Source organism: Sarcophilus harrisii, chromosome 4 (genome assembly GCF_902635505.1).
Source record: "Sarcophilus harrisii chromosome 4, mSarHar1.11, whole genome shotgun sequence".
NCBI classification, from domain to species: Eukaryota; Metazoa; Chordata; class Mammalia; order Dasyuromorphia; family Dasyuridae; genus Sarcophilus; species Sarcophilus harrisii.
The window spans coordinates 29,539,389-29,564,002 of record NC_045429.1 but is presented as its reverse complement, the minus strand read 5'-3'; the positions used below and the strand labels follow the sequence as shown (position 1 = coordinate 29,564,002).

Genomic DNA, 24,614 nt, shown 5'->3' with positions numbered 1-24,614 from the left:
AAGGCCAAGGATCCTTGCCTTGGAGGCACTTAGGATCTCATGGAAGGAAAGGATGGACAAATAACTGTTCGGATAAGATACCTGCAGAGCAAATGGGAGGGCATCTTGGGGGAAGGGCAGTGATGGCCCAGAGAGGATGGCCCTTCCCAGGCCCCAGTGCTCCGGAGGTGGCCTGACGAGGACCAGAGAACGCAGCCCCACAGTCGTTTCCACCATGACACACTGGTGTGGACCGACAGCTGCTTTCCATCTCATCAGGACTCCCACTATCCTATAGATCTTATACACAGTCAGGGACTGGAACCCAAGTGCATGACCTTTATTCCCCTGAATGTGACCTCTGGTGACATTCAGCCCAAGGCTCTGTCCTGCTCAGATCCTTTGGGCTTCAAAGTCTGTCACCCTGTGTCCGTTATGCCCCCTTCCAGTATGGGCTCATCTGCTTTTGGATGAGCAGCCCCCAACAGCAGCACCGGACCACACAGTCAGTCCAGAGACACGGGTGACGTGAGGGCTAAGGGCTACAGCCAGGCACAGGAAGCGGCAAAAAGCCATCCCTGCTCCCGGGGAGACTGCATGCAACAGGCAGGGCAAGTGGGACAGTCACCGGAGGGAGGGGCTGGGGGAGGCTTCCTGCCAAAGGGCGGACTTCAGTTGAAGGGAGCCAGGGAAAGCAGGAGGGGGAGGGGAGAGAACGTAGGGGTGACTAGACAGGACAGGCAGGAGGGGCCCAGTCTGCAGAGGAGTCAATGTTTAATCCTGGGGGTGACGGGGAGCCACTGGAGGGCCCTGGAGTTCACTGAATGCTGTACATTATGTATGTTTAGCATGTTATCTCCCCGTTAGACTTTTTGCCTCTGTTCCCAAAGCATTTAGTCCAGTGCCTGGCATTTAACATTGGAAAGGGCCAATAAATTCTTGCTGCCTGGTTGGCAGCCTGCTCCCGCTGGGACCCCGGAAGAAGACAGGGATTCCCTGAAAGCCCTGGAGCTGTACCAAGACACACACTGCTTAGTCACTGCCCTTGGAGCTGGCCACAAGTGACACTGGCTTCCCATGCTGAAGATCTTTGAAGGGACACATGCTGAGGATTGTGGGTGAGAAAAGGAGTTGAAGACAGGCTCAGCAGGTGCCCTAGGGGTTCCGAGCCCTGGTCACGTCCACAGAAGGGGAAATAGAACTCACATTGCAGCAGTTGAAGGCGAGCTGCAGGAAGTCTGGGGGACAGTCTCCCACCATGTGCTGGAAGGCGTCATAGTCCAGGCCGAAGTTCTGGAAATGAACACGGAGGAAGTTGGCAAGGAGCTATGATGCTCGACCCACCCCAGGCCCTGAAGAAACCACTGCTCCAGGAGCTTTGTCACCCCCAAGTCTGGCCCACTCACCTCAGTCCGGGGCAGATAGTCGGGGTCGGCCTGAATTCGGGCAATGATCTCACAGAGGATGATCCCGTAGGAGAAGACATCAGCCTGCAGAGCAAGAGGGATGGTAAGTCAGCTCCCCCATCCTGCGGCTCACTCCTCTCCCAGATCCTGCACTCCTTTATTTGGGAAGCCACATTAGGGGGTGATGAGCCTTAGAATCCTCAGAGAAAAAGGCTGGAGGCAAAGCAGTAGGGCCACCCCCCCCCCCAAAGTTACAGGCCTTCCAAATGGCCCCTGCAAGTCCCGGTGTTGGCCACCACTCGGTCTGGGTCTCCTGAAGGACCGGGCTCCCGAAGGGACGACATGTAGCAGAAGAGAAATGCCTTTGTTTCCCAGTAGCCTCTCCAGCTCCTGACACAGTGACCCTCACATTCACCTTCTCATTGTAGGGCTCGTCTCTGAGAACTTCTGGTGCCATCCAGAAAGGTGAGCCCACCACTGCCAGCTTCTCGCTTCCTGCACTGTGCAGAGGAAGAGGGAGAGACAGTTACACACCCAAACGCAGAGAGAGCCCTGGGTGGGCTGGCGTGGGGTCCTCGGTGACAGGGTTGAGTCCTCTACCCTGCCGGGGGGCATGGAAGCTGGGCAGGAGCTTGGAGGGCCCAGGGGAGCTCCTGAGTCTCTCTTCAGGAGGGGCCACCTACCTGCAGTCAGGAATTTTCTCAGCCAGGCCAAAGTCAGCCACCACAGCAGAGTAACCGTTTTCCTCATTTTTAATCAGGCAGTTCTGCATTTTCCAAAAAGGGGAGAAAACAAGACTGTGTAATCTGGCCCTCAGAGCACACTGCCCTCCCTCCCCCATTCTAATAGCACATAGCCTGGGCCCTCAGGAGCACTGGATTTGGCAGGGATCTTCAATGTCATTGACCCCTCCTCCCCTTCAGGTAACAGATGAGGTACCTGAGCCCCAGCGAGGGCACAGGAGCTATATGGGTGGGGCGCAGCTGCTGCCTTCCTACTCCAACCCATCTGTCCTGAGCAGCCATGCTGCGCGCCCTCCCCTTGTCATTCCACCTAGAGGAGTCTACAGCTGGCCGTGGTCATAATGTACTCTTCCCCCCTGCCACAGCTCCTACTTCAACAACACAGCTCTGGCTCCACGTGAGGCTGGAGATGTGGGGAGGACTCAGTTCTGATGTGGCCCCGATCCGGGCTGAGAGCAGCTCTCGGGGAACAAGCCTTGGAAAAGGTCCCTTTACGGTGGGATTCTCGGCAGCACGCAGACATCCCTTAACTCCCCACTGGCTATGGGGGAAAGCCGAGTGTCTCCTCCTAATTTGCCTGGCTCCAGTTCCCCCCGTCTCCAATGCTGCCCCTTCCATGGAACCACATGTGATCCTACTGGCCACTGAGCTCCCATAAGAACAGGAGCACCCCATAAACAGAGAACATGATATCTCTGGAGCCCTTAGGGCACCTTGTACATGGGAAGCAGGGGCTCAAAAACTAACTCCTCCTGAAATACTAGATGCTTCTGAGTCCTGGGGTGTACTGGGGTGTAGGAGGAGGTGCAGAGTTGGTACAGATTCTCAACAAGCTCACAGCCGAATGGTGGATGTGAAATGGGCACAATCACAAACAGGAAAGAGGCCTAAAAAGCCTAAGGAAAGCAGCGGCTACAGTGAGAGCAGCCTTGAAACTCGCCTTGAAAGGACCGCAGAAATTCAACAAGCAGGGATGTGGGAAGGAGCAGACAGAAAGTTAGTCCGGCAGACAGAGGTGCCGAGGGAGAAAGAGGTTCAGCTCATGTGGCAATGGAGAATCGGTATGCTGGCAGAGGCCGGGGCAGAAGGCTTTGCTAATAATGCCAGGCTGAGGGGGGAGTGGGGGGGCTTTTCTTCTATAGATTTTTCAGCAGGAACCATCGTGGTTGAAGCTGGATTTGAGGAATTGTTAAACAAGTAGACACAGATGTACTGAAACATTTTGCCAACTGACTTGTAGCAAAAAGCAAAACCTAAGAAAAATGACATCCAAAACAGCCCAAGAGGCTGGGCCTGCTGCCTGCCATGGCTCCCCTCCAGCCTCCTTCCTCCCCGATTCCAATTCAAGAGTTTGCCAGCTCTCCCTCACCTTGTGGAAGTCGAGGCCAGGACAGCTGACTCACTGAGTCAATTCGGGGGCCAACAGAGCCCCATCAGACCCCGGGTTCTTTGAGCCAAAGGATTGTACTATTTCTCTGGGCTCCCCGCAGTGGTGCCCATGTTTCCACTTCTCCTGCTGACCAGAAGGAGCCAGGAGTTGTTTTCTGTTATTACCACCCAAACTGGCAGGCCATGCTTTGCTCACTGGTTCCCCAGGGGCATGGCCCTAATCCCTTGCCAGGGAAGTAGGCCCCACTCCAGTCTTGCTAAGCACACTCAATGCCCCCATTCCCAGGTGTCCTGCCAAGAAGGAGGGAGTAAATCAGATCTGCTTACCATTGATCCCAGTTCCTAGTGTTACATTCTCCTTCTATCACTCCTAAATCCCAGAGGAAAGACCTTTCTCTTCCTCTGTTAAAACACCAAGTCTCAAGACTCAGACTCTGGCCTTAAAGGCCAGATCTAAAGTGTAAGGCGGCTTGGCCAGCGGTGACTATCTACAGAAGGGCTCTGTTGCTCTTTGTTATCTTGAATCAAAGCACCCATTGATCTGGGCTCCAAGTTCCTGGGCTTACCTTAAACCACCCTGGAGAATACTCAGCTTCCACTGGACTCTTTAACAGTTTCTCAGCTTGCACATCATGGGCATTGGCCCAGAGTCTGCCATTACACTGGGACAGAGGACTAGAGATTGCTTACTCTTATTCATCTTTCCTAGTTACTAATCACTATTCAAACAGAACCTGCAAACTCCTGTTCACCCAGAAGTTAACTTCATGGCGTTCCTTCAGATAGTCGATGACTTTTGAGCACATTTAATCTCCACTGGGAAGCAAGAAGGCTTGATGGCAGAATCAGAAAAGCTTGGATTCAAAGACTAGCTTTTCCACTTAGGACTTTGAAGCTCTAGAAACTTGTTTGCTTATCTAAAAAGTTGGGCTAAATCCAACCTTTACTAATTAGCTTAGAGGGGTGTTGTAGTAATTGACTGAAATGATACCTTTATGCTTCATTAAGTGTTTTATCAATAAAGTCACAATTATTATGGCACTATGAAGAACTCTTAACTGAACGCCCTGCCAACCTCAGAAGCCCACTTAAATCCACAATCACTTTATCTCTTTTTTTCTTTTCCTGAGGCAACTGGGATTCAGTGACTTGCCCAGGGTCACACAGCTAGGACTGTTCTGGATTTGAACTCAGGTTCTCCAGACTTCAGGGCTGGTGCAATATTCACTGTACCACCTAGCTGCCCCACCACTTTATTTCTCCTGACTAGCTTATATATACCACATGGAGCTTCAGCTTAGATCTTGGTAAAGTGCCAACCTTGATGGTGCAGAAATGTGTTCTGGGAATTATTTCTGAGCAAGAGGGGATGCTCCAGGAGAGCTGGCCAGGGTACATCCTTGTTCAGATCTCACGTTGGGATACGGCAGTTAGGCTGACCTGTGTGTGCTCAAAAAGCTTCCCCACACTTCTGTTTAGCCGAGTGGGCAAAGACTTCCCTGACCCCCCTTACAGTCTCCCAAATTCAGTGCGATCTGAGGCAACATTTAAGGCTGCGGAAAATTCAGAAAACCTACAATGTTGGGCTCAGCCTAGAATCCCTGAAAGTCATAAGCAGACTTGGGGAAGCTATTAGAGGTCATCAAACGTGATCAGGACCTGAACATGCATTCCTGAACAAAATGCAGACAAGGGATCATTTCGCCTTTGCTTGAAACCTTCCAGGGAAGCAGAAATGATAAGGTGCAGAGGCAGCACGCCCCGCTCAGGAGCAGGCCTCATGGTTAGAGATGGTTTCCCAGGACCAGGCTGCTTATCCTTCCTTCTACAAGGGAGTCCTTCAACTAGCCCCTCTGAATCCCTCTTGAATGCCCTCCAGCTTGTCATATCCTCCTTCAGATGTTCAGAGTAACCACTGGCCTCACAACAAAGCACGAGATAAGTCAGCGAAGGCTCAGTGAGAGGACACTTGGTATTGGCTAGACCTGCTGTCAGGAAGACCAAAGTACAAATATGGCCTCACATACCTACTAGCTGTGTGACCCATGACAACTTGGGTAACTTCTGTCTGTCTCAGTATTCTCCTCTAAAAATGGAGATGATGATACCTATTCCCCAGGATAGGTGTGAGGATAAAATGAGATATTTGCAAAGTGTTTTACAAATTTTGAAGGGCTACCTCAATGCTGTAATGATTATTATTAATAATAATTTTGGCCCAGGGCTAGTATGATTTTGCCTGTGATGCTGTCAGCCTCTTAAATGTACTTGTATTGAGAGCTGAACCTCCAGCAGAGGCTACAGAGAAAGCTTTTCTGACACTTCAGGCAAGACCTGGAGATGACTCCCAAGCCCAGGGCTTGTAAAAAGCTGATCAGAAGAAAGGCCAGCACCAAAGAGAGAGAAGTCACAATTCATTCTCTGAATTCAACTTAGATGCTGCTTCTGCTTTCTCTTCCAGGGGATGGGGGTGGGGGGGGTGTTGATCAGTGAACTAAGAACGATGGCTCAAAAATGGGCAATAGGGATTTGAAACCCAACCTCAAAAGGAGGTGGTTGAGAGTGTCAGATTGTCCAGTGAGTGTGGATCACCACACAAACAACCCAGACTCAGAACTGAATTGAAAGGGCTGGCTACGGACTGCTGAACGAAGCTATGCCCAGGACGGGGAAAAGGAAATATCTCAATTTCAAAAAAAGAGAAGGTGAAATCTATAAACATTTAACTCTTTTTTGTGGCATGGAACTCTCTGGCACTTTGCTGAAGTCTATGGATCTCTTTTCAGAATAATGTTTTTAAATGCATAAAATAAAAGACAAAGAATACAAAAGAACACAAAAATACAAAGAAATAAATTATATCACAACAAAGATGGGGATGGGGTTGATAGTGGCCCCAAATGGGGCCATAGAGAGTCAGTCATGATTAAACTCCAAATATGGGATCTTTGTCCAGTGACCAACAAGTGGATACACTATCAAAGGCATTGAATTATACAAATTTTGGTATGTCTTTTATCAAGAAGAATCTAGAAGACAAAAAAAAGCATTGACTCAATGGAAGAATGGCCTACACATTCTCCTTGGAAAAGCGAAGAAAGGAATTGGCCAAGTAGTTTTTATTATCCATCCAGAGGCAATAGGAAATATCATTTCAGAGGACATTTGGTCATCTTATATTACATTTTTCATGTTAAACTCTAGCAAAAGACTGCAACTAAAATAACTGTACTTATGTCTGTTAGAGAGGATGAAACCATTTTATGAAGAATATGCTAAGATCCTCCATATTAAAAGTAACACGGGGGCAGCTAGGTGGCGCAGTGGATAGAGCATTAGCCCTGAAGTCAAGAGGACCTGAGTTCAAATTTGACCTCAGACACTTCCAGGCTATGTGACTCTAGGGAAGTCACTTAACCCCAATTGCCCCAGGGGGAAAAAAAGTAACATAGTTATATGTGTACTATATGTTTTATGCATTATACACACACACACTTTACAATTTCAATGCAGATGTGTTCACCTGAGCAAAAAGTATGTGGAAAAAACATGGTTAGGAAAAAGAAATGAAAGGGATTAAATTTATTAATTTTTAATTATTGGGTAACTAATTTAATTAAACTAAAACTAATTAAATATAGATTATAGAAAAGCCTCACCTCTACATAGCATGATTACTTTCTTCAAAAAGAGGCAGGATATATTGGAAATGGTAAATAGCAAATGATGTCATTTTAAAAAACACATAATTTTCACATTTTTTGTTCTTGTTGGCTTGCGTATTTTTTCTTTCTCAGCTTTTCCCTTTTTGATCTGCTTTTTCTTGTCTAACATAATTGTGGAAATATGCATAGAGGAATTGCATGTTTAACATACTGGATTATTTGCCATCTTGGGGAGGAGTTTGGGGGAAGGTTTTTCAGGGGTGAATGTTGAAAATTACCTATGCATATGTTTTGACAATAAAAAGCTTTAATAAAAAACCGTAATAGACAACATTTCATAATAAAAAAAAAACACATTTAGTTACCAACATATGAATGATTTTCAAATAAGCTCTTTATGTACATTCAGACCACTGATTTGTTAGAGCAAAGATCAAAGAATATGAAACGAAGAAATAAGAAAGTATAGTTTGCAACCAAAACAATTATCACCTAATTTTTTGGGGAACAAGTTGTTGGTGCTGGAAAAAAAGTTGGGAAATGGATGAAAGAAATGACATTGACATAGACTGATACAATTTCTTTTTCCCTTCCTTTTTCTCTTCTGGATTTCCATTTCTCACCCAGATGGAAGTAAAGCAGCTACTCGCAAGCCCAATCCCACTACTGATTGGTCTGGTATCTTCAAACTGTTCCATTTTGGGCCTAGGCTAATTTACTACTCCTGATAGCCTCTCTGCTCTTAGAAGATCACCATACTGATCCCAGACTTAGTGTGGACATTTTATTGGTTTTAATTTTACTGTAGTTCAGGATTCCAGAGATTAAAAGATTCTGTAGCTTCCACCTCCCAAGCAGCAGGGATGTATTACACCAAGCCTACTCTAAGGAAAGTGAACTGATGTAAATTGTCAAAAGGAAAGTAAAAAAGCCCTAGAAACTACCTCAGCCAGGGGTATTTCCTTATCAAGTAGAGATGAGTCAGACAAGGACATATAAAGATATAAAGTAAAAATTCATTGGTAAGATCTTATGGGGGGATAGGGGAAGGTTATAGGCAGTACTGAGCCACAGACTTTTGCATGAGTCTTTGGAGACCCTGTCATCCTTTTTTCGGACTGCAGAGGGCATTCTGAGAGTTGCAGACACCAAGCGTCACCACATGGAGGTGTATTCAGTCAGAGATACTTGGCCACTGCAGAATGGTCACGGGGCCACAGAGCCGAGGGTTAATCCCACTGTTTATGAAAAAGATTGGTGGGAAAGAAAAGGCTCTTTGTGGGTCGCTTAGCCCAGCATAGTCTAATCCCAGAGGAGTGACTGGAATGTTCACATCTCTGCCTTTTAAGTAATGTCCCAAAGAAGCTGAGGCACTACAATGAAAAATCTAGGCTTCAGATAGGAATTAGGTGGATCTGACCCAGGATCAGGGAGACAACGGGTTTTGGGCTTAATCCAAAGATAAGAAGTCCATCAAGAGTAGCACAGGCCATTACAGACAAGGGGAGAAAAGGTAACTGCAAGATGTCTCGGTGACCAATTAATCAGTTAATAAGACTTTATTGAGTTCCTATTATGTGATAGGTACTGTGCCAGGTGCAGGAAGCACACAAAAATGAAACCATTCCTGCCTCCAGTAGCTTCTATTCTATCAGTGAAGATACACACAATAAATGTATAAAAAGTACTGGGATGGGATCAAATGTGAGATTCTATTGATAGAGCAACTTCCTGCACCAATGCTGGCTTGCACCTTTCTGCAATGTACAGTCAGTCCTAGAGAGGGGCCTACTGGAAGGAAGGAAGAGAAAGAGGGAGGAAAGGAAGGAAAGAAAAAAGAATGGAAGGAGAGAGGGAGGAAGAAAACAAGCATTTATTAAACATCTACTATGTCCCAGATACTGCAGTAAGTGCTTTATGGATATTGTCTCATTTAATCTTCACAACAACCTGGGAAGGTAAGGTCTGCTATTATTCCCATTTTATCATGGAGGAAACTGGGGCAGTTGGTATCACAAAGTTATTATGTGTGGGGTCACATTTGAACTCAGATCTTCCTGACTCTAAGCATAGATAGTTCTTTATCCATGGCACCAAAAAATATATAAAATAAAAACAAGGCAAATTTTTTGGGTAGAGAGGGCTTTCCAGATAACTCCAGAAGTTATCTGGAAAGAAAGCTTGAGCAGAGGTGTTTTTTAAAATAAATTTTTTTCAATAAATAAAAAAATACCTATTTTTTCTCCCTCTCACCTTCCCTTAATAGAAAAAAAAAATCACCCCAATACCTAATCCTAGTGATACATACACACAGTCAAGCAAAATACATTTCTGCACTGCCCATCCAAAAGCCTAACCCTCATCCTGTCCTGTGTCTGTCACCTTTCCATCCAGAGAAAAAGAACAAGTTTTATGGGTCCTCTGGAATTGTGGTTGATCACTGCATTGATTGAAGTTCCTAAATCTTTCAGGCCATGTTTATTTTTATAATGTTGTCATTGTATAAATTGTTCTCTTGATTCTGCTTACTTTATTCAACATCAGTTATTACAAGTTTTGCCCTGATTTCTCTGAAACCATCCTTTTCAGCATTTCTTACAATATAATTATATTTCACATATCATTTTAATATTATCATAATTTTATATATCATTTTATATATCATAATTCGTTCCCAAATTCATAGGCACTCCCCCTTAGTTTCCAGTTCTTAGCTTCCACAAAAAAGAGCTGCAATAAGTACTTTTGTGCAGGTCCTTTATCTCTTGGAAGTACAGAGCTATTGGTGGTATTGCTGGGCCAAAGGGCAGGCACAATTGCATAACTTTTTGGTTAGAGATCCACATTTGGAGCAGAGTCTAGAGGTGCTATGGGAGCGCTAACAAAAGAACCCAGGAAAACCTAACTGCAGCTCTGCCACTTGTTTCCTGCATAAGATCTGGTAAATACCTGAGTCTATTTAAGCATCAATTCCCTTCTATGTATAATGAACAGCACGGACTAAGGTTCCTAGAGCCAGCAGTCTCCAAGTCATCCAAGAAAAGGGCCCAGGCACCTCCTGCCACTGGTGTCTCACTCAGAGGAAACACCCTTGCTGAGAAAATGGCTTTCAAAAGCAACAGTCTACTCTGCTCATTTACACGGGGGTACTACAGAAGGGGGCATGTATGCACACAGACAGGGGCACACACACACTTCCAGAAACCTAATAGTACTACTCAAGACTCTTAGGAAATCCCATGAAAATGGGATGTGAGTGGAGCTGTGAAGCTGCAGTTCGCAAATCAGCAGGCTCCTTGGAGGTGCTGAGGACCCCACCTGAGCCTCTATCAGCCACGGAGAGTGGCCCAAAATGAGAAAGTTCCCAGTGGAAAGAATATAGACTTGGGCCATGGCCACGGCCCCAGTGGCCCCACTGCTAAAAGATGAACTTAAGTTGTCTGAATGATCTGGTCTCCAAAAAGAGTGAAAGGGACACTGCTCAGAATGGAGACTCCATTCTGACTTTGGGGGGGCACAGTGGCTGCTGGGGCCTTCTGGACACCTCTATGCTGAGGGATGCTTTGTGTCTCACTTTCTCCCACCTCCACCTGCTGACCCTGAGCAACCTCTTCTCACTTTTTCAAGTCCTACTCATTCCCAATGATTATACTGGGACACTGCATATGGAGAGCAAGGTCTTGGATTCAAATGCTGGTCCTGCCACTTTACTCCCTGTGAGACATCCCAGTAAATTGACCGTCTTTGGCCAGCCTCTGTTTTCTCCTCTGTCTAATGAGGAGGCTGAGCCAGGTGACTTTGGGATCTCGTTCCCTGCATCCTGAGATTCTGTAACTCTACTTCATCTGCATCAGCTCTTCGAGTCTGCCAGCACTGAGACAGGCCCCCTTCGTTGGCAGGGGCCTCCAGTGAGCACTAAGGAGCTTGTAACTGCCATGTTTATACGGTTCTTCCTGGGGCAAAATCTGTCTCAGAGGAGGCTCCAAGCCAGGAATTCTAACATGAAGAACGAAAAGTCATTTCAACGAGCAGGGCATCAGTGAAAATAGCTTTTTTAGAGCAGGGCCAGCAACCCGAGGCCGGCCATACCCAACATCTTTGAGGAAGTGGGCCCAGCAGCTAGGGTAGGGGGCCAGCTCACCCCTTCAATGACTTGGCTTCTTGGTCAGGGCATTACAAGGCACAAGAGGAGACACACCGCTCTGATAAAGTACCCTGGCTGATTTTAAATACAAGTTTTGCTGGAATACTTTCCTAAAAGCAAAATGGAATTCATATCCACCATTTCCTGAGAAGATTTAAGAGCCATACATACAAGTTCCTGCTCACAGCAATCAATATCAATAATTTTTAGAGCTTATATACCTAAAACTGGCAATGATGAGAGCACCACCCTCCTCCCAACATTTTCCTCAACTCCACATTCCCACCTCCCATATCCAATCTATTATAAGGCCTGTTAATCTTACCTTTGCAACATTCTCTCAAATTTGCCCCTTTCCCTCCCTGACACTGCTCCCCCCAATTCTCATCCCCTAATCAGGCCCTTTCCACCTGTACCGCAATAGCCACTGGTGAGTCTGTCTTGAGTCTCTCCCCACTCTAATCCATATTCTATTCAATCACTAAAATGATTTTACTAAAGTGAAAGTCTGATCAAATTGTTGCTCTCTAACCATCTCCCTCCCTGCCACAAATAACTCTACTGGCTCCCTATCAGCTCCAAGATCAATGTGTAAGTAATAAGTGCCTACTATGTGCCAGGCACTATGCTAAGGACTGAAATATGAGTGCCAAAGCAAATATAAAATCATCTACCTTTAAAGATATTCATAACTGACTTTCTTCTAAATTTTCTACTTTGATATCTTACTCTACTACACCCAAACTGACTGAGTTGCCCTGGACTATTTGCTGTTATTCATCAAGGAATATTCCCACTTTCTCTCTCCTTGCCTTTGCACAGCCTGTACATCCTATGTTTAGAATAGCGTCCCTTCTCACTTCCCTAACTCCCAGATTCCCTGGTTTCCTTTAAGGACCACATCAGGCCTTCCTTCATGTACCCATTTGATAGTGTTTTCCCTCTGAGATTACCTTTCCTTTACATTGTGCATAGTATCTTATGTATTGTCAAGAAATCCTCCAATGTGATTAGGAAGAATTGGACATGATTGAAACAGCTGAATAATGACAATAGTATCTTGTATGTGTAGTGTAGCTCATGTAATTTCTGCAGATCCTCACCCTAGTTCCCACTCTCAACTGAAAAGTCAGGTCCCCAGAAGTCCTCCTCTGGGTTTTGGGGGGCACCCTCTAATGGATAAGGGGTGATTCTCCAATGTCATGTGCTTAAGCCCTCATTGATATGCTTCTCCCTAAGATTATCAGTTAAGAATCACTTTAATCCTCACATAACTGGCCTCATATAACTTTTAGAGAGATATATTTACTAAATTGGTGCCAATATTTCTCTCAAAAGTCTGTGACACCTTCTCCTATAAGTATGTATATAGCGGAAGGGAAAGCAGGTTCAAGCCTAGAAATCCCATACAGCAAAGGGATAACTCACAATTCCTTGTTCCTGGGAATGCTTTTCCCCATTTGTGGGGTACTGAAGAGATTCTCCTTAGGTACTTCCTTTGCTGGAATTCCAGGAGAACCATGAACCCATGCCCAGCCCATTCATGACTGCCACTAAAAACACTGCCTATAGCTAATGCTATCCTAGAGAGAGATAGCTGGGCTGGGGGCTAGGGAGATGATGGTAGGACATTCCTCTAGACCCTCTGATACTTGCAAGGTCCTCCTCTGGCCAAAAGGATGAACAAAGGGCAAGGAGATCTAGCTAAGGTTGAAGCTGAAGTCCCTCCTTCTCCTTGCCAAGGTGGTTCCTCCTCAAGGGTTTGCTGAAAAGTCATATTTGCATCAATTTCTTCTCTTCTTGCTTAATAATTTATAGATGACTTCTAGGGTGCGACCAAATTTTCCCAGCATATTGAAGAGACTTCCTTTCTGGAGTCATTTCATTTGATTTGAAATCCATTAGGCTTTCCTTAGTTAGTAATGTACCTAGGCCCACTTCCCTCATTATTGCCATCAAAGGCTGTGACCAAATGCCTTCAGTAAGCAGACAAGCACAGGAAATTCAGGAAGGGCAGCAGCCTCCTCCAACGCCCAGTTCTGGCCAGCCAGGGATCCTTACCAGCTGCCACCCCCAGAGCAGGCGAGCCAGCCTGCACCCTGAGGTAAAGTCTGTAGGCAGCCTGTGCCAGGCAGGTGGGGCACCAGAATCACCTTGATCCCCATCTCCCCTCAACCCCTAAGAGCCTAGAGAGTAGTTGTGCTTCCTGCCCAGTGGTGCAGCCAGCCCCTGTGCAGATACAGCCTGGCAAGTGTTCCTGCAGGGGCCGCAGCCCAGGCCCCAGTCACCCAAGTCCTCGGCCCTGTTGGGCGGGTCAACGTCAGAAACTGCTATGATTTTATCAGTGGAAATGACACTAGGAAAAGGCCTGGCCCTCCTCTTGGCCACTGCCCCCAAAGGATAGGGGACCTCTCCCTCTGACGTACAGCAGGCACCCTCCCCCATGATACTGGGGGTTGGCTATGTCCTCTGCTTTTAAAGATACCTTATCTTGTCCAAGGAGAATTCTTGACATCACTTTCTGTAGACACTCTCACCACATCACTTTTGAAGATTGTGTCACTAGGACTATTCAAACTTTCCACATGATGGGTTGTCATTGATGATGAATTCACCCAAAGTAGAAGAAACAAACTAGCACGTTAGTTCTGACTTTAAAACAGAATGAGAATCTTAAGAGTTGGAAGGGACCTCAGGGGCCATTTAGTTGCAATGTCCCCTACACTCTTCCAAACAAACTCGGCCTGAAGGCCTTCAAGGGCAGAAAGACTGCTACCTTCCACAATAGGCCTTTCTACATAGGATGGCTTTTTACTGTTAACAAGTTTTTCCTTATACGGAGCCAAAACTTGCCCCGCCAATGTTCCCGATTCTGCCTTTTGAAGGTACACTGAAGTCTTTTAATTCATCCCCATCATTTACTGTGTTTTTGGCAGTGTACTAACAAAAAAAGAAATCCATGCATGCTTCTGAAATTCCTCCAAACTCTTTGATTCTGTGATTCTTGTTCCTAGCCTGCCACAAAACCTCTAGAGAGCATTCTACTAATGTCTGAGAAGCCCTTCTCCGGCCTCTGAACATTTTACGGAAGCCAGAACAGCACTTCCTCTTAAGAGCACTTGGATGTGTTTAATCATCATCTTTGTACAACTGATTCTCTGGTCTATTTTCTGACCCTCATTTCACCAGCTGCCCATGAGGAATCCCAGAGATGTCTCAAGCTCAAAAAGAACCAAACAGAATGTATCTGCCTCCCAGGCACTTCCCACACTCTTTCCAAACTTTCCTGTATCTACTTAAGTCATTACCTCCTCTCAGGATTCTAGGTTCATAGTCTTGGAATGAACTCCCCACTCTCCTTTGTTCCACAGGTCTAATCAGTTGTCAAATCTTTTTGTTTTGATGTTACTCTAGTAACTAACAACCTGCCACCCACATTCACAAAGCTTACTGGACTATTACAATACCCTCCTAGTTGGTCTTCCAGCCTCCTCTCTCTAAACTCCAATAGAGAATGAATAAATATTCAGTGAGCATTAATTATATGCTAAGCACTTCAATAAGCTGTGAATATAATTAGAAATGATAGTACCTGCTCTCAAGGAGCTTGCATTCTAATGGAGCAGTCACCACAGAGCAGAAGCTTTAGTGCCAAGTTGGAACTGTCTTCTACTCAAGTGACGCACTGATCTTTCCTAAGTATGAACTGATCCTGTTGCCCCTGATTCACTCCAGAGTAGCTCCCTACTGCCTCTGATCTAAAATAGAAAGTACCTGTTAGGCTTTTCATTATATACTCAATTGCCCAGCCAAACTGGTGTCCACTCTATTACCGAAACACAGAACCCCATACATATGCAAATAGATCATACACTCATGGATAGATGGTCTCCCTTCATCTCCTTTGTGTTTAAAAGTTTGGACTCTTGGCATACAGCAGCCTCTTAATGTTTGTTGATTAATCGATCCTGGGTTCTAGTCATCACTTTGTCAAAGACCAATAAATGATGTGGGAAAAAAAAGTTCTTCCTCAGTTCTTCCTCTGATAGCATATCTCTACCTGAAGCAGGTAGATGACATTGTAGAGACTGAACTCAGGTCTCCAAAAGTGGGCAGTGTCTACCCCAGATTGGTCCTCCACAGTCTCTCCCACAGGCCTGGACACACAGAGCATTAAGCAAATACTATCAAGTTGCTAAGCATTTATTAAGCAGCAGTTATGTGCTAGGCACAGTAATAAGGTGGGAATACAAAGAAAGGCAAGCACACATCCTGCTCCTGAGGAGCTCGGGACTGAATGAGTGAGGAAATATGAAAACAACTATGTCCACATAAGGATAAATTGAAAATAATAAACAGAGGATAGACACTACCATTAAGGCAGCTCAGGAAAGGCCTCCTGTATGAAGCAGAATTTTTGTTGGGACCTACAAGAAGCCAGAGAAAACAGGAAAGAGAGATGGGGAGGGGGAGAATTCTAGGCATGGAGGCTAATCAGTAAAAATGCAGATTCAGAGGCAGTTATAGTGGATAGAGCACCAGCCCTGAAGTCAGGAGGACCTGAGTTCAAATCTAGTCTCAGACACTTCCTGTCTGTGTGACCCGGGGCAAGTCACTTAACCCCCATTGCCTCAGGAAGACACCAACCTTCCAAGTATGATCTGAATAAAGATCCAGTAAAGGAGGTTGAGAAGTCAGTCAGATAGCTAGGAGGGCAGTCAGAAGAGAATAGTGTCATAATAACTTACAGAAAATAGAATATCAAGAAAAAAATGAATGAAAGTGTCTTCACACTTCTCAAATTGGCTAAAATGACAGGAAAAGATAATGATACATGTTGGAGGGGTCTATTGGGAACTGGGAAAACTGGGACACTGATGCAACGTTGGTGGAGTTGTGAGATGATCCAACCATTCTGGAGAACAACTTGGAACTTTGCCCAAAGGACTATCAAATTGTGCTTACCCTGAGATACAACAGGCTCACTACTGGGTCTATAGTCTAAAGAGATCATTTAAAAAAAAAAAAAAAAAGGAAAAAGGACCCAAATGTGCAAAAATGTAGCAGCTCTTTTTGTAGTGGTAAGGAACTGGAAATTGAGTGAATCTCCTCAGTTGGGGAATGGCTCGATAAGTTATGGTAATATGAATGTAATGGATTATTACTGTTCTATAAAAATTGATGAGCAAGTTGACAACAGAAAACCATGAAAGATTTACATGAACTGATGCCAAGTGAAGTAAACAGAACCAAGAGAACATTGTACACAGCAACAAGATTATATAACGATCAACTCTGATGGATGTGGTTCTTTTCAACAATAAGGTGATTCAAGGTAAATCCAAGAGATTTGTGATGGAAAAAGTAATCAGCATCCAGAGGAGGAACTATGGAGATTGAATGTGGATCAGAGCATAGTATTTTCCACTTTTTATTGTTGTTTGTTCAGTTTGTATTTTTCTTTTTTTTTTGGTATGTGCAGCATGACGAAAATAGAAATATGTTTAAAAGAACTGCACATACAAGATAACTGTATAAATATGTATACATATATTGTATTTAACACATACTTTAACATATTTAACATGTATGGGACTACCTGCCATCTAGGAAAGGGGGTGGAGGGAAGGAGGGGAAAAGTTGGAACAGATTTTGCAAGGATCATTGTTGAAAAATTACCCATGCATATGTTTTGTATATAAAAAGCTATAATTAAAATAAAAGATTGCACATATTTAACCTATATCAGATTGCTTCCTATTTTGGGAAAATTGGAACACAAGTTTTGCAAAGGTGAATGTTGATACTATCTTTATATTTGGACAAAATTAAATACTATTAAAAATAATCAAAAAAAAAAAAAAAAGAAAAGAAAAGAAAAGAAAAGGTGTCAAAAGCTATTTTAGAGCAGTCCAGAAGAATGGGATATGAAAAAAGCCTTAGTGCTGGCCATGAACATGGGATCAAGGAATTTCAGGCCTTAGGGAAAATTACATTATCCTCTTTCATTCTCTTTGATTCCCACATCAGACCCAGGCTATAAGTGTTCTTATGGTTTCCACCTTGTCTAAAACATCCCAAAGCAAAAAGATACTCAGAAGAGAGAAGTCATTCTGGGTCATTCTCCTGTATCTGCCCTAGGAGGGGGGTTTGGCTGATTTGTGAACACAAGGGCTCCTCAGTCAGAATGTGAACTCCGAGTTTAGCCTAAAAGAACCTCATTTAGAGGCAAGATGGAGAGCACTGTTTAAAATTCTCTATCTCTTGAAAGTTGCTAAGCAGACTTTCAACTTTTTTCCAGAAGGTTTTCCCAGCTCACACCTCACCCCAGCTATTTTGGTCAGTCAACTAGCACTTATAAAGTGCCTACTAGGTGCTAAGAACTGGGGAGTTAGAGAAATAACAAGATCACCCCTGTTCTCTAACAACTCATAGTCTACTAGGAATGTAAAGGAAAGTGACCAATGTTGGAGGGCATGTGGGAAAATTGAGAAACTAAAGTACTGTTGGTTTTATCCACTGATTCCACCATTTTGGAAATCGATTTAGCACTATGTCCAAAGGGCTGGGATACCAGGCATACCAGCTACTGTCTTTTCCCTAGAATCTTATGCATGGAATCTTCTCTCCCCAACACCGTTGCCACTTTAGTGCAGGCCTTCATTACCTCATCTCTGGACCAGGCAGTAAGTAGTCTGCTGGTTAGACTCCCAGCTCTATTCAAATCCATCTTCCCCTTAACTGAAGTCTGCCCATGTGACCACCCTATTCAATCAACTCCACTGAATCCAAATCCCTCCCAGGATCAACATAAAATGCTGTTTGGCATTCAAAGTCCTTCACATGTGCGCACACATATACTGCACACATGCACTCACACACATGAGTACACACACACACCCTTCCTCTGATCTTCCACTTCATTCGTTGCCAGTGACACTGCCCTTCTTGCCCCTGTCTCACCAGACCAATCTTCCATCCACTTCCTATCTTTAGGCTGCCCCTCATGGAATGCTCTCCTGCCTAACCTCCACATCCTGACTTCCCTGGCTTTTTCCTACCTTTTGTCTTAGTCCCTTCCCAATCCTTCCCTCAATGCTAGCACCTTTCTTCTGATATTACTTCCAATTTAACCTGCACATATCTTATATGTGCCTATTGTTTGCAAGCTCTCTCTCCCATTGCAACGGGAATTCCTTGAGAACAAAAACTGTTTTTGCTTTTTTTGTTTTCTCGGTAATTAGTAAGATACCTACTGCACAGCAGGCATTTAGTGAAGGCTGGCTGAACTGATTTATTGACTCCAGGGTTCTGCCCTAATCTGGGATTCTACGATCACACAATATAATCATGCCTGTCAGAAGATAGGGAAATCCTCTGAAAGATTCATCTTTTTTGTACCTTAGATGTGAGGTCCCGATGGAAAATGCCCTTAAAGTGAAGGTAGCGAAGTCCCATAGCTATGTCGCACGCCAGCTTCACTCTCACAGTCCAGGGTAGGTGTTGGTCACTGTCTAGGAGTTGTTCCAGGTTCCCACAGTTGATATACTGCAAAACAGGGGGGAAGGGGAATCCAAGTTTGTCAGATATGAGTAAGCTGCTTGTGACATCACTGCAATGAAGGAAGGATGCAAACTTTATCCACGGGTACGTGCCTTACAATGTTGCTAAGCACAGGCCTATACACCCTAAGGGATCAGAAAATAAATGCTGAATAAAATTGTAAATAAGTGAAATGAACAAAAGGATGAAGGGAAGAACGACAGGCTGAGTTTGCCTATGACATTTTCCACAATGGGGAGGCTGAGCAGGAAGTACTAACCCACAGGTCAACAGCTCTACCTAACATCCGAGTACTCTATCATTGTCTCCTCCCAAGGCCTGGGCTAAGCCCTGGGGAAACAAAGTAAGGCCAATGACAGTCCTTGTTCTTAGGAGCTCACAGTCTAAGGGAGGAAACAACATGCAGACAAGATTGTGCAAACAGGCAACACAAGATAAATATCAGCTGAGCTCATCAGTAAGGAAGACCGTTAGGTCTCCTCTTTGGAGGATGGAAAAGGGCTTCTTCATTCTAGCTGAGCCTTGAAGGAATCCAAGAAGCAGAGATGAAAAGAGGCTTATCTCCGGCCAGAGATAAGACTCACAGTTAGAAGATGGCATATTTTGTTCAGGGAATAAAAAGGACGGCAGTATCCCTGACCTCTCCTGAATATGGTGTAAGGTGTAGGAAGACTGGCAAGGTCAGGGGGATAAGAAGAGGATTTTATATTTGATCCTGGAAGCAAGAGAAAGTCTGGGCTGACTAAATAGGGGAATGATAGGATCAGACTTGCACTTTAGGAAGATCAATTTAAAAGCTGGATATAGGAAGGCCTGGAATGGTGAGACACAGGAGGGAGGCCGACCAAACAGTAGTGACTGCAATAGTCTAGCTATGAAGTGACAAGAGCTGAACCATCTGCATTGAGATGACACGCCGTAGGCCACAGTTTTTCATATTCCTCCAGGTTCTGGCCTTGTTTCCAGAAAAGGTAGAAACATTCTTTGTTAAGCCACACAGGGCTTAAAAGGGAATCCATGGCTATGTGAACCAACAGCAACTCCCTGGGAGCTCCTTGGCTTCCTCCCAGGTACCCACTTCCCAGATGCATGTGCATACATCAAGAAGACAGTATTGAGGCAAGGACTGCAAAAGAAAGGCCTACAGATGCAACACACTTAATCTTACTTGGTAATTCCTGTTAGAAAATCTCAACATGGCACTGCGGCCATTGCTATCCCCTGGCTTCATCCTCAAATTCTAGGATTTTTAGAGAAGAGCTACTGGGCTCTCTCTTGGATGAAATGTAATTGTATAGAATCTTATCTTTCATCCATTAGGAAGCAAAGATTTGAAGAGAGTGGAGTTTATTTCTTTGACTCTAGGAAGCTATTCTGATTTCCCCACTGTTCCAGAAGAGTCTGATGCTTTAATAACTAGTGGCCAGGTTCTAAGAGAAGTATATTGAGCCATGTTCAGAGGTTGATGCCAACTCCTACAGAAAAGCAGAGTATCGACTTTGTGCACAGTTAACTACTGATCTGAATAGCAACACAAAGACAGAAATGGAAAAGATGGGACGATGAAGAAAGGCCAAAGGGAGAGAAAATGTAATCCAATCAGCATAGACTAGATTCAAAGAGCAAGGACAAGAAAAATACAAATCAGTGCTGTGAGAGTGGAGAGACAGAAGGAGGACTAACAGTTTTGTTATGGCTGAAAGGCAAGGCAACTGGCTACTCCAAAAACCACAAAACCTGAATATTCTTGATGGGTGGGTGTGCATGTGTGTGTGTGTGATGAATGCAAACCTGCACATAATAAACATTTCCAACCTGAACATACAACATTGGCCCATATACCACAGCAATGATTTCCTTGTTCCCAAAGAGAAGCCTTGGGCTTGGACAACTTGTCCTAAATGTCTGCAATCTTTCTAGACTAAGGTCCTTGCTCTTAGCTATTCTTAGCTCTCAGGGGCCAGGCAGACTTGGGCTCTTTTCTCATGGGTCACTAACCCCCCAAAAAAGAGTCTCAAAAAAAGACACATTATTGTAATCACTTGAGAAAGATGTTTCTATTTTCATACAATTTTTGTTTTATTTAAAACAATCTTATTTTATTCCTATATCTGAGTTCTCCGATCCCCTAATATTTCATCAAAAGGGGTAACGTGGTATATTGCTACCAGCTAATAATGGCATTAATACAAGCATTTGACAAATCTTATTCTACTTAATCCTTACAACACCATTTCATTTTTCTTTGACCTCTTTGGGAGTGGAATTGCTGTATCAAAAGGGATACATAGCTTCATAGCCCTTTTGGCAGGATTTCAAACTGTTTTCCAAAAGTTGTTGGACCAATTCACAGCTCCATCTGTAACAGTCCATTAGTGTCCCTATTTTCCTCCATCCCCCTTTAGCATTTGTCAATTGTCTTTTCTGACATGATGGATAGGATAATCTGATGTATTGTGAGGTGGTGCCTCACACTTGTTTTGATTGGCATTTCTTTAATTATTAGTAATTTAAAGCATTTTATATGATTATTCACAGCTTTTAGTTCTTTCTCTGAAAACTGTTCAATCCCATTTATCAATTAATGAATGGATCTTTTTTTTTTAATTAATAAGTTTGGCCCAATTTCCTATATATTTGAGAAGACTATTATTTGAGAAACTTGCTAAGAATTTTTCCCAGCTTCCTGTTTTTCTTTTAATTCTTATTGGTTTAGTGATTTTTATAGAATATTATTGTATTATATAGCGTTTCCCAAAAAGCCTATGTAAATTGGCCCAAAATGAATTGAGCAGAACCAAGAGAACATTGACACAATAACAGCAATACGGTAATAATGATCAACTGTGAAAGAAAAGGACCCATGATAAAAAAGGCTATCTACTTCCAAAAAAAGAACTGATGAACTGAGTGCAGATTTAAATATATATTTTTTACTTCATTTTTTTGCTTTTTATTTCATTTTATTTTTTGTAACATGGCTAATATGGAAATGCTTCACATGACTTCATATGTACACTGAATATTTTTTGCCTTCCAATGGACAGAGGAGGGGCTGAAGGGAGTATTTGGAATATGAAATTTAAAAAAAAAAAAAAAAAACAAAAAAAAACACAACCACCCTGGGACATAGGTGCTATTCTTTTTCTTATTTTACAATCAAGGAAAAAGGGCATATAAATATAAAATGACCTGCCCAAGCTCACAAAGCCTGGTGTGTGAGGCTAGATTTGAACTCAGTTATGGCTAACACTAGGCTCTGCATTCTACGTACTGTTAAGGCCTTGGATGTAGCTTCAGAATCCTGGAGTTATTGGACATGGTTCTTGCATTTCAAGCACCAACAATCAGATCAAAGATCTGACACTTTTTAGCAATATGAAATCAAGCAAGTCTTTTCATGTCTATATATTCCAGTTTCCTTACCTATAAAACGCGAATAACATGTAGTGTGCCCACTAGAGATGCTGTTATAAGAGGCCCACTGAGACCACATCTAAAGACTGCTTCAGATTCTAAGAGATCAAAGAAATCTCAGTTTTGACTATCATCCTCCACCATCACAAGCTGAGAGAGATCTCCAAGAAATTGGTAGATCCAGCAAAATTACTCCATCAGGTTGGGGAAGTTTTCAGTCTAGCCTAGGAACAGACTGAGTCTATTTTCCAAGGACCTATCCATTTAAGTAGAAAGAGGCAATTATCCATAGTAGAACCATTGGTGATGAATTTTTTGACCATAACCACCCATTAATAAATTTTTTAAATTAATTTTGATTCTATATGGGATCCTTCTACTGAAGAATGGTGGGAAAAAGGGTAGAGATGTATATTTTAATGAGACTGTTTATAAACTTAGATCTGATTGTTGGTGCTCGAAATGTGAGAACCATGTCCAATAACTAATGCTTACTGGTTACTCCTGGAAGAGCTAAATCATATTAGTCTTTTTCTAAAAATTATCTTAATTGTTAATGTACATTGCTTTATGAATGATATTGGGAGAGAAAAATCAGAACAGAAGGAAAAAACCATGGGAGAGAAAAAAAATCAACAGAAAAAAAGAAGTGAACATAGCATGTGTTGATTTAAATTCATTCTCCATAGTTCTTTTTCTGGATGTAGATAGCATTTTTTATGCAAAGTCTATGGGGAGTGCTTTGGACTAATGAACCACTGAGAAAAACCAAGTCTTTCATAGTTGATCATCAAATATTCTTGCTTTTATTGTGTACAGTGTATTCCTGGTTCTGCTTGTTTGGCCTAGCATCAGTTCATGTAAATCTTTCCAGGACTATCTAAAATCAGCTTGTTCATCATTTTTAATAGAATAATATTCCACATTACTGTTCTGTAAGAAATGACCAACAGGATGATTTCAGAAAGGCCTGGAGAGACTTACACGAACTGATGCTGAGTGAAATGAGCAGGACCAGGAGATCATTATATACTTCAACAACAATACTAGATGATGACCAGTTCTGATGGACCTGGCCATCCTCAGCAATGAGATCAACCAAATCATTTCCAATGGAGCAGTAATGAACTGAACCAACTACGCCCAGAAAAAGAACTTTGGGAGATGACTAAAAACCATTACATTGAATTCCCAATCCCTATATTTTTGCCCACCTGCATTTTTGATTTCCTTCACAAGCTAATTGTACAATATTTCAGAGTCTGATTCTTTTTATACAGCAAAATAATGTTTTGGTCATGTATACTTATTGTGTATCTAATTTATATTTTAATGTATTTAACATCTACTGGTCATCCTGCCATCTAGGAGAGGGGGTGAGGGGTAAGAGGTGAAAAATTGGAACAAGAGGTTTGGCAATTGTTAACGCTGTAAAGTTACCCATGCATATAACCTGTAAATAAAAGGCTATTAAATTAAAAAAAAAAAAAAAGAATAATATTCCATTACCTTCATATAGCACAAATTGTTCAGCCATTCCCCTAACTGTTGGAAAATCTACTCATTTTCCAATTCTTTGCTACCACAGAAAGGGCTGCTCCAAATATTTGTGGGTCCTTTTCTCCTTTATGATTTCCTTGGGATACAGACTTAGTAGGGGCACTGCTGGGTCAAAGACTATGCAGTTTGATAGCCCTTTGGGAAGAGTTCCAAATTGCTCTCCAGAATGGTTGGATCATTTCACATCTCCACCAACAATGCAACAGTGTCCCAGCAGTTTCCCCATATCCCTCCAACATTTATTATTATCGTTTCCCGTCATCTTAGCCAATCTAAGAGGTGTGAGGTAGCACCTTCAAAGTTGTTTTAATTTTCATTTCTCTAATCCATATTGATTTAGAGCATTTTTTAAAAATGATTATAGATGGCTTCAATTTCGTCTTCTGAAAAAAAAAAACCCACTAAAGTGTAAAACTAGTTAAAATGAAGCATGGTTAAACATCCCAAGGGTATTTAAGAATGGAAGTGGAAAAAAAGCAACTGAAGAAAAATGGAGATTTAAAAAAAATAGTTATAGCAAACAATTACTTCCACTAAGGCTGATTAAACTAAAGTAATATAAGCATTAGAGAAATGCTTATAAGAGAAATGGAAATGGCATCAAAGTGAAAAAAAGAGGGAAAAGCAGTCAGTTTAGTCCAAGTATATATAGAGGTAATCTGTGGAAGAGTTTATACAACTATGAGGTCTTCCCATAACTGGTGAGAAATGATTATTGATAACCAATGATTTGAGAAAATCCAGAATT

General features: G+C 43.1%; 1 protein-coding gene across 1 annotated transcript in view; it reads right to left on the bottom strand.

The window, feature by feature from the left end:
• The window catches only part of TESK2 (testis associated actin remodelling kinase 2), a 156,938-nt gene that overhangs the window by 2,288 nt on the left and 130,036 nt on the right, over window positions 1-24,614 (bottom strand). Inside the window, exons 5-9 of the mRNA XM_031969221.1 lie at window positions 18,728-18,874; window positions 2,069-2,151; window positions 1,801-1,885; window positions 1,386-1,469; window positions 1,186-1,272 (exon numbers count right to left, since the gene is read on the bottom strand). Of these exons, the coding sequence (XP_031825081.1) occupies window positions 1,186-1,272; window positions 1,386-1,469; window positions 1,801-1,885; window positions 2,069-2,151; window positions 18,728-18,874 (486 nt within the window). The remainder of the gene's footprint in view (window positions 1-1,185; window positions 1,273-1,385; window positions 1,470-1,800; window positions 1,886-2,068; window positions 2,152-18,727; window positions 18,875-24,614) is intronic.